The sequence below is a fragment of the Adiantum capillus-veneris genome, chromosome 17 (genome assembly GCF_014529385.1).
Source record: "Adiantum capillus-veneris isolate H3 chromosome 17, ASM1452938v2, whole genome shotgun sequence".
Lineage (NCBI taxonomy): Eukaryota > Viridiplantae > Streptophyta > Polypodiopsida > Polypodiales > Pteridaceae > Adiantum > Adiantum capillus-veneris.
In genome coordinates, this window is record NC_140947.1 from 47,260,737 (window position 1) to 47,271,012 (window position 10,276).

Sequence of the window (10,276 nt, forward strand, 5' to 3'; positions counted from 1 at the left end):
GGCTATTGCATTAGACTCAAAAGAAACGACAATGCTCTTTGTAATGCACCAACATCGAAATTAATTGAAGAAATGAGTTTGCTTTCATATAGCATTGAAATGGTTTACCACCTAGCTAGAAAAGTAAGAGACCTGTACAAAATAGTACCAATTACATCAAGCTGAATTACATTAAGATGCTCTCCACCACCATTGATCACAACACTTAAACATGGCAAAAATCAGACCCAACACCAATTACATCAAGCTAAATTACATGAAGCTGTAGTCCACCAGAATTGATCACAATACTAAAAACATGGCAAAAATCATACTCCACACCTACAGCTATAAAAGTTAGAGACCTTGTACAAAACAATACCAATTACATCAAGCTTCTCTCTAGACTCTAGCCATTTCTTGATGATGCCATGCTGAGAAATATCAGAGTTTATACCAACAAAAAAAAGGGATTTCAATCGTGATTCGTGAAGGGCTAGTGTACCAAATTCCACAAAATGCGAGAGACACAAAAGCTTTGCCAGGATCATAATAGGTATCTTAGATGGACAAAAACTCAAAAAGTTACAAAGTTAGTAGCATGTAGAGGTCTGGAATATAGTAAGGTGTAGCCAATCCAAAAATCAACACGCCAAAACGTTTTTGCCTATGCTCCTGTATTTATAGACCTCTTTTTCTTCTTGCTCCATAAAGTAAAAACATCATTCAGACCTATGAACATGTAATTTTCAAGAGTCATTATGCTCATGCTTCTCCAATGGGCTTACTTAATGTTGTTTTAAAGAGAAAATCCTCGTTATGCAGCAACTGTGTTAACGAGAACCACAAAGAGGATCTCCCAAACCCTCATCAAGTTTGGAAATGAATCTTGCATTATCATATATGTCCTCTACATACTTGCCATGCATCATAAAAGCCTTTGCACTTGAAGTTGCTAGATAAGACTGTGATGAATGAGTCCAACTCTCCCATGCACTTCTCTGCATCATCGACCAATCCCCCATATTGGTTCAAAATTGTTTTCGACCATTTCCTTGTACAATCTTCACACTCCAGCTCTTGACTTGGATAGTGCTTTGGGTTGAAGAGCTTGCAAGCATGAACGAGTGGCATGTCTTCTTGCAATCCTTGGACTTAGATTCTCCACAACCTCTATGACCGACTCTTTACTAGATGCATACAATCTTCAAATAAGCCACCTCTACTGGTTCCCTTAATGCAATCAAATGTCAGCTTGGGAACATACACCTCTCCACCAACATCAAGAAAAGTGATCCCTCCATCTTTTGCTCGTTGAACAAATTGCTTCAATACTTTGTCCCACAACTAGTAGAATCTCTCAAGAAATTTTTCCTTAAGTCTTGCAATGTGGCATCAACATAATCTGATATGTTAGCGATATCCACATAATCTGATTGAAATTGATAACTTAAAATATTTAAATCAGAACATAAAAAGAGCTCAAGTGGCCCGGTGCATTTCACGACAAAGTACATTTGCCACATGACCGTGATGATGATCCTTACTTTCTCTTTGTCCTCAAAAGTAGAAACATATTCCTCAAGAGGGATGCAAACTCTTTTCTTCTTGTTTATCCATTTAAAGGCTGTGATTTTATGTTCATCGGACTCGCTATGCTCTGTCAAACCTGGAAGTTGATAGTAGAAGCCCCTACATTTGCAAAACGTGTCCTTTGTCTGGAATAGGCACACCACTGACACTTTATTTTCACTCTTCCCTCAACTATCAGGAGATAAGCACATGGATGTTGCAGCTTCCATGCTCGCCTCCATCTTCTTAGCTTCTTTGCTTTCGAAGTGGGTTCGGAGCTTGCAACATCCTGCTCTTTATCACTGTTATCCTGCCCTAGTTCAGGTCCATCTCCAAATAGTTCCTCTACCAAGCGGGGTTGTTGCTCCTTTGACTCTTTCCCTTTTCGTTCACCTCTATCATTCGTGACCTGATAATAATTTGAAAATTCCACTTGTTTCTTCTTCTTGTCTACAATTGGCTTCCCATACTTGTGGTATCTACAACATTATGTCGACAGTCACATGCACAAAAATTTCATGGCATTTCATTCAAGAGTCTAATAGGTGCAAAAGAGGAGTTGGAGTTGGAGTAGTCTACACTCACGAGTCACAAACCGTGCAGGGAAGGAGAAGGATGGTGGATCGCAGCTTGTCACGGACTCGCATGGCTGACCAGGACGAGCCACGATAGATGCCCTGCCAGCACCCATCGGCTCTGGCTTCTGACTATGGACTTTGGATTTGACTTTCTGGAGTCGCTTGTGCAAGCTCCGATTGAAGAGTGGAATGATAAGTTTCAAGCTTTAGCCTTCAAATTTTGAAAGTTCAAAGTTCAGGTTCAAAGTTCAAACTTTGGAATTTGTAGGCTATAGTGTGGAAGTGTCGCGTGCGTTCAAAATTATACTTAATTTAAACTTTTAAGTTCAAGGGTGCATGCCCACTACCAATAACCAGACTCCAACTCGTTAAACTTTTAAGATGCACACTGCATGCTTGAACAACCTTGAGGGCTCTCAAACTCTGTGGCACATGCTCTAGCCTCTAGGTACAATTCAATATGTGCAAGGCAATTTTAGCAATTGCCCTTACCTAGGAAGGCTTCGCAAAAGTAAGCACTTCCTTGGGGTAGGGCCAATTTGAGCGTCCTGCCCATCCTTAGGAGGGGCTAGGATAATTTTGTCCGGCGTGTGGAGGGCTAGCAACAATGGAAGGGCAGGAAGGGTTGCAATTTTCTATCCTGGTCCTGCTCACTCCGATTCCGACTCCGACTCCGACTCTAACGTTGCTTTTGTGCCATTTTCGACCGGGTGTCCCTTCAAAGTTCAGACAAAGGGGTGCATAAGAGTTTGTGAAAAGTAAGAGATCGTAGAGTTGAGAGCTAGCCGTTGCCAAAGCCCGTTTGAAAGTAGACAAAATGAAGAGTCTTGTACTTCTGATGGCGGAGCGCCTGTGAGCCTCCTCCTCTTCAGCTGCCCCTTCCATACCCGAAGACGCAAGAAAGAGAGGGAAGGGAAAAAGCTGAAGACGAGAGACCCAACGATCTGCCTCCCGTCTGCATCTGATCATCCCCAGGCTTGCACAAGCTCTTCTGTCCACTACCTTCCCTCCCTAAGGCTCAAAAAAGGCTCTTCCATGCTTATGAACAGTCCAGCAATGGAGAGAGAGCAAAGCTCTCCCTCTCCCTGCCTAAACTCTAAAACGCGAGAAAAAATCCTAGTTACTGTACGTGTGCGGCCTCTCAGCAACCGTGAGCTTCAACAGCAGGACGTCATTGCTTGGGATTGCATTGATGATCGTACCATTGTACAGCGCCCTCCTCAGCCTAACCTTCCAGAGCGATCCCCTCACCATCAGCCGAAGTCTTACACCTTTGGTGAGTCTTTCTTGTCCTACGTTGATGTTTCTTCTTGCACGATCAACGTAAACAATTGTCATCTGCACACAAGGGGGTGCCAAGCAGAATTTTTCTGAGGTCTACAGCAGTTGTGTAGCATAATGTTGTGTAGCATAATGTTGTGTATCAACTACTTCCAAGGTTTTGCAGCATGATTCATGTTCAGGAACCTCGTCAACAGAAAATTCTGTCATATTCAGGCAATTAACCTTTAAGAGAAGAGTGCAGTATTTGTGGTCATCACCAAATGAACCTTTAAGTGAAGGATGCAGTATTTGGTATCTGCAATCCATTCTGTTGAATCAAGAAACAAATTAAGTACTTCCTTGTATAAGGAAAGCTTTAGTGTGAGCTTGGGCATACTTCACACAGATGCACCAAGTAACATGGGAAAGCCAGCATTTTCCTCTTCCCTTGTATACAACTGCTATCAGCAGCATGAAATCACATGCATTCCCTGTGTAAGATTGAGGGGATACAGCGATGGGGTTCGGTTTGAATGAATTCAAGCGAAAAATTCTAAGAATTATTATGCAATGTACATAGGTAGGGAACTGTTTGTAGCCCTCAGATCTTCGCAGCTAGGAAATACCTGCAAGTCTAGAAATAGAAAGCATGAACGAGATTAACCTTGCAAGTCTATGTCTAATCTTTCCCAGCAGCTCTGAAGCATCACTTAAAGAAAGAGTTTTTTGAAATTGGGGTTGATTTGAGGTTACACAACTCTTTTGTCTCTCAAATCTGATCCATTTATAACTTGATGTGACCTGGTGCAGATCATGTGTTTGGACCTGAATCTGTCACTCAACAAGTCTATGAAGAAGGTGCCAGAGATGTTGCTCTCTCTGCTCTTTCTGGTATCAATGGTAATGACTGTTTTACTTGGCAGATTTTGTATCGCAACATGTCTCAAGAGCCATGATTAATGTGAGAGTTACACATGAAGCACTGATTCACTTCATGAAACAGCCACTATTTTTGCATATGGACAAACTAGCAGTGGAAAAACCTTCACTATGAGAGGCATAACAGAGAATGCAATCAGTGACATATACTTCTATATGCAGAAAGTAAGCAAGTTTACTTATTCATTTAGTAAGAAATGCTCCAGTTATAACTCATATGTTAGTCATCTTTGTGCTCATACTTAAAAGTTTCTGGTTAAATGTGTGGTTTAGAATTGCGAGAGGGATTTTGTCATAAAGATCTCAGCGTTAGAGATATACAATGAAGTTGTGCGGGACCTGCTTAATACGGATATGACTAGTGGCCCTTTGAGGCTTATGGATGATCCAGAGGTATGTGTTGTTATTTTTGTCTCAACTCAGAATGAAGAAACAAAATACCCACAGTTCCGATATTCTGTCAGAAAGGAACCATCATTGAGAGATTAGCTGAAGATATTGTAAGGGACATTGGACACCTTCGCCAAGTTCTTTCAGTAATCGAAGGTGGTTTGAGAAACTTGAATACAATTACCAACTTCATCTATGTCTGTATGACTACATCGTAGACAATTCCACAATTAATTGGTGCATGGATGCCTCCGTGCAGCTCAAAGGCAGGTGGGTGAAACTATGTTGAATGAAACCAGCTCCAGATCACACCAAATTATCAGACTGGTGAGTATAATGGTCAAATTCTATACAAAGCAGGAGCTATCTTCAATGTGCACAATGGCTAATCTGACTCGTGTTCAGACTGTGGAGAGTTTTCCTCGAGATATCCCAAATGGAGGCTTGGTTAAATCCCTTGTGGCTACCCTGGTTAGTTTATTCATTCTGAAAACCTCACTTCATTTCGCATTTAGCTTAAGGGAAGCACATGGTGAGGGATTCTTTTGGTTATACAGAACCTAGTAGATCTTGCAGGAAGCGAACGTGCTTCTCAAACACACTCAGAAGGTACTCGATTAAAGGAAGGCTGCCATATCAATCGTAGTTTGCTTACTCTGACCACGATCATTAGAAAGCTCAGGTGTGCTGAATTCCAATCTTTTTGTGAGAGAAGAGATTGCTGTAATCAGTTGACAAATTAATATAATAATGCAGTGGCCAGGGGAGGGCTAAAACAGGTCACCTTCCATATCGAGATTCCAAGCTGACTCGCATATTGCAAAATTCACTAGGAGGAAATGCTCGAACTGCAATTATTTGCACAATGAGCCCTGCTCAAACCCATTTGGAGCAGTCCAGAAATACCCTCTTTTTTGCAACTCAAGCCAAAGAGGTTACTAATACTGCTCAAGTTAACATGGTAAGATTTTAAGTCCAAGTTTAGATTTGAACTCATCAAGTAGTAACAACCTTGAAAGTGTCATGAGACACACATCAGCAAGTTTGTAATCGGACCTTCTAATGCAGGTAGTTTCAGATAAGGATATGGTTAAATTGCTACAGAAGGAGGTGGCTCGCTTAGAGGCGGAGTTGCGAGTTCCTGTCAACTTAACAAATGAGTCTTCACCAACTCTAGCATTGCTGAATGAAAAGGAAGCTGTGATTCAGCAGGTACAGACAACAGTTTTAACAGTTTTTAATATGTATGAGGTACATAGAGTTGATACTGATTATTTGCATTGCTTGGTGCAGCTCCGAGCTGAGGTGAAAGAATTGCATTATCAGCGAGACCTTGCACAAACTGAGCTGGACCAACTGCGGAAAAGGTTGGCAGAGGAAGAAGCGAAGAAAACAGTAAGCACATAATTAAAAGAGTTACTTTGATGCCCTTCGTTGCTACAATCTAATAACACCACAATCTACAACTCTCTGTTTCTGTCTATCTTGCTTACACAGGACCCAGAGTGCTTTATGCCCTCTCCACTCTCACCGCAAACACCTGACATTGCAACAAGAGGATCAGCAAATGACATGGTTCTCTGTGTAGGATCGACTGATCTCAATCAGAGCACTCCAAAGCAAAGAAGTCCTTCTCTTGCCAGGCAATCTGTTGTAAGGCAGTCTTCAACAGCTTCTATGATGCTCATTCAGGAGATCAGGAAATTGGAACAGCTGCAAGATGAGCTCGGAGAAGATGCCAACAAGGCCCTGGAAGCCCTTCAAAAGGAGGTTGAGTGCTTACGGCTTGCCCAACATGACATGAATCAGGATGCCGCTTCAACAATTTCTAAACTTCAAGAGGAGGTTCGAGCTCTAAAAGTTAGTGGAAGAAAAGAGGAGAAACAAACATGCCTGATAAAAGAAAGCATCAACTGCTCACTGAGAGAGGAAATCAGCAGACTTCATGCAATGGGTACAACCAATGGATGTAATGCTGACAGTACAATTGCAACACTCGAGGAAAAACTGATAAGTGTGCAGAAGTCTCTCGATAATATGGTTTTGAGCTCAAACAGTGCTGTGGAGCCTGGAACACCAATCAATATGAACACTCCAGATCGCCGGATAAGACAAATGGCAGCTGGGTCTCCACGGTCTATTCGTCGCACATTGGAACTTGAATTTGAAAACAATGAGAACAATCCGCCTGATAATTCTGAAAATACATGCCCTCCCATCCAAAAACCATCGCGCTTCAAGAGGCATGAAGGAGAGCTTGGTAATGTATCATCCAAGGAGAACACAGCCACTCATCGCAGAAACAATTCGGTCGACATTAAGAAGATGCAGAACATGTTCAAAACAGCTGCAGAGGAAAATATTAACAGCATTAGAGCTTATGTCATGGAACTGAAGGAACGAGTAGCTAAGCTGCAATATCAAAAACAGTTACTGGTCTGCCAGGTATTGAATGAAAGGATTTTAGAGGTCTTGGTTAAGATATAAATGTCAAGCGACCATGAAAAAAAAACTTTAATTGCTCTTTAATTCCATAAGGTACGTACCACCTTCAATTGTTCTTTTCTTCTGTAGGTTCTCGAGCTGGAGGCTAATGGAGACATGATTGAGGAGGAGGATGACAGGGACATGGTTCGAATGGATGATGAAGCAGTTACACCCACTCCTGTGCCCCAATCGCTAGAAGATTATCAACTGCTTTTCCAGAAAGAAAGGATGCAAATTGCACAGCTATGGGACGTTTGTCAGGTATCAATCATCCACAGATCTCAATTTTATCTGCTCTTCAAAGGCGATCCTGCAGATCAGGTGTACATGGAGGTGGAGCTTCGAAGGCTTGCCTGGTTGCAAGAACACTTCGATGCTGCAACTGCTGTTGATTATCCTGACACTGATGGAGAGACAGATGGAGATTCAGCAAGCTTGGCAGCAAGGTGATGTGCACTAGACTTGATGTGTAGATAATAAATCGACTGTTCAGAAATCTTGATTTTTGCTTAATATGCTTGATTCATCTCTCATAGTTGCCGGGCCCTAAAGAAAGAAAGGGAGCAGATAGCTAAGAGGATGGGAACCAGCTTGACTGAGGAGGAAAGGCAGGAGGTGTATCAAAGATGGGGCGTTCCGCTGGGAGCGAAACAGAGAAAGCTGCAAGTGGCGTATAGGGTGTGGACGAATCCCCATGATCAAGTACACCTTCAAGACAGCGCCGACCTGGTGGCAAGAGTGATGGGCTTCTGGAATCCCAAAAGCGAGGCGTCAAAGGAGATGTTTGAGCTGGCGTTTGCTCCGCCCAGCAGTAAGAAGCCATGGCTTCATGTTGGCTGGAACACTATCCTCAACAACCTCAACGCTCTAAACATCTGATCAGTAATAGCGGCGGGAGGATGTTTGCGCTCTGCGGGCCTTGTCGCACGAAACAAAGCTGTCTGGCTTTATTTGATAATGATGCTTACTATTATGGAAGAAGCCCTGTCATGCCAACACAGCTCTTCAGCGTCAGTTTGCTGCTGCATGCTGCTCTGCTCAGCAGTAAGAAGAAGCTGCCATGGCTGTCAGTTTCAAATTCTGAAGCTTCATCTCTAGGTTCAGCTACTTGCTGCCTGGGACGTGAGGGTCGTCCCAGCTGGCCCTTTTTTTAATGCCTTCATTTTATTCAATTCATTCTTTTTGCTTTTCGCAATAAAACAAAATACAATCAAACTGTAACAGGTTCCAGCTTGTGTAAATACCCAATCTGGTGGTGCATTTAAGGAAAAGAGTTTCTCAGATCCTGCTTGTGCTTGTGCTTGCCTGCACTCACCCTTGTCCTTCCAGAGGTGCCAATCGAAATAAATAGCTCATGAAGAATGTCTTACAAATCGCCGGTATAGAGCCAGTCACAATTTGCAAATTCATAAGTTGCACATTTCGGTTTGCAAGCCATTGATTCCTTTCTATGATTGTGATCTTTCTATGTGCCCCCACAATGCTTCACTAAGTCTCTTGTAATCACGATCCAGGAGCAAGGCAAGGTTGTGTATGAATTGCCATATCTGAAGAACTCAAACTCCTCAAGACTCCTCTCATCAGACCTTTCCTGTTTCCTACAGAGACATGGTTTTGTGTTTCAACTAGTTGTGACGAATAACCTGCTATCAGAGCATTTCAAGAGAGGATGTTGCTTGCATAAATGTGGCTTCTGTAGGTCACCCCTGCTGGTTGAAGAGCGACCTCTGAAGCTCTCCAGTTGCCTCTCACATCCAAGTTCTCGGGTTGGCAGGATTTGTACAAATACGTGGTTCAATTCTGTATGGCAACAAGTGAAAAGGGTCAGGACGGCTTTCAAAAACAATAAGAAAGTGATAAAATTGTTAGGTTGAATTAAACTGGCATCGGTGTGTAGGAAAGGATTGCCTTAGTTTAGTCTTGCAATCGAGACTAGGTAGCTGCAAACCATGGTAAACGGAAGAAAAACAGATGAAATATGTGAGTTGTTCAAAAATTTTGCAAATCTCAAAATTTATGCTAGTATTTTTGGTTTTCTTCTTTGTGAGGGGGAAACTTGATCAGCAACCGTTTAATAAAAGATACTTTTTCGAACGTTAACAATGATTGGAATCAAGCTATAAAATGCAAGAAATGTAAAGCCATGTGAAGTTGTGATATGAAAGTGAAATAAAAAAAATTAATTAATGTGTGTGAGTGTGTAAAAAATTTATTAGAGTTATGCAAGGTGAAGCTTCACTTTAGCATTCTACAATAGAATGTAAAAAAAAACATGTGTGTGTAAAATTTACTAAAATTATGTGAAGCTTTACTTTAGCATTCTAAAACAATACAATGCAAGAAAAGTAAAGACATGTCATGATGTGAAATGAAAGGTAAGTCTATCTCCAAAATCTTTTTTGAGCTGCTTGATTAAGTGAAATATAGAGAGATTCGTTCAATGGCTTTGAAGGAAAAAGAGGCCGTATGACACGTGGAGGAGAGAGGAGAGATAAAGAGAGATGTGGAAAGGATGGGGGACGAAACGAGGAGAGAGATAGGTTGATCTGTGCGTCAAGACATGCGTAGGATGAGGCCATGCGGTGGGTGCTCCAGCATGCCACATGGTGGACAGAAGGAGAGAAAGATGACGCGCGTCCATCAAGAGCGGAGAGATAGAGGATGGATTTTTTTTGGGATTTTTGGTGTCAATGGGATGGCGTCGGGCTGCCCAGGTCGCGCTCTCAGGTCTCTCTCTCTCTCTCTCTCTCTCTCTCTCTCTCTCTCGTCCTGCTTCTGGATGCACCAACCTAGCCTCTGCGAAGTTGAACATGCGATGGTCTCCCTCTGCGTGTCATACGACTGTCAAGTGGTCAGCTATTAACTGCACCAATCAAGTGGTCTCAGCAGAAACTCTCTCTCTTTCTCTCTCTCTCAGCGGGGGCAGGGGGGAGGGCGAGGGGGGGGCACCTATGTCAGCACGATGGCGGAGGGACAAAGAGAGATGTTTTTGCCCGTTTTTAGCTTGTTCCTATGAGCAGCTTTCGACAATTAGCAGGTGGTGCTAGAGGGCATGTGTGTTTGAATGC

The 10,276-nt window shown here is 42.5% G+C and overlaps 1 protein-coding gene across 1 annotated transcript; it reads left to right on the top strand.

Moving 5' to 3' along the window:
- Positions 1-2,766: 2,766 nt before the first annotated feature.
- LOC147437183 (kinesin-like protein KIN-7A) lies at positions 2,767-8,438 on the top strand. Its single transcript, XM_086486785.1, has 14 exons — positions 2,767-3,405; positions 4,203-4,292; positions 4,396-4,496; positions 4,605-4,724; positions 4,796-4,877; positions 4,981-5,048; positions 5,127-5,192; positions 5,279-5,403; positions 5,478-5,682; positions 5,790-5,933; positions 6,015-6,116; positions 6,219-7,166; positions 7,296-7,654; positions 7,745-8,438. The coding sequence occupies exons 1-14, from the start codon at positions 3,165-3,167 to the stop codon at positions 8,085-8,087; spliced, it is 2,994 nt and encodes a 997-aa protein (XP_086342911.1). The 5' UTR covers positions 2,767-3,164; the 3' UTR covers positions 8,088-8,438.
- The last annotated feature ends 1,838 nt before the right edge of the window (positions 8,439-10,276 follow it).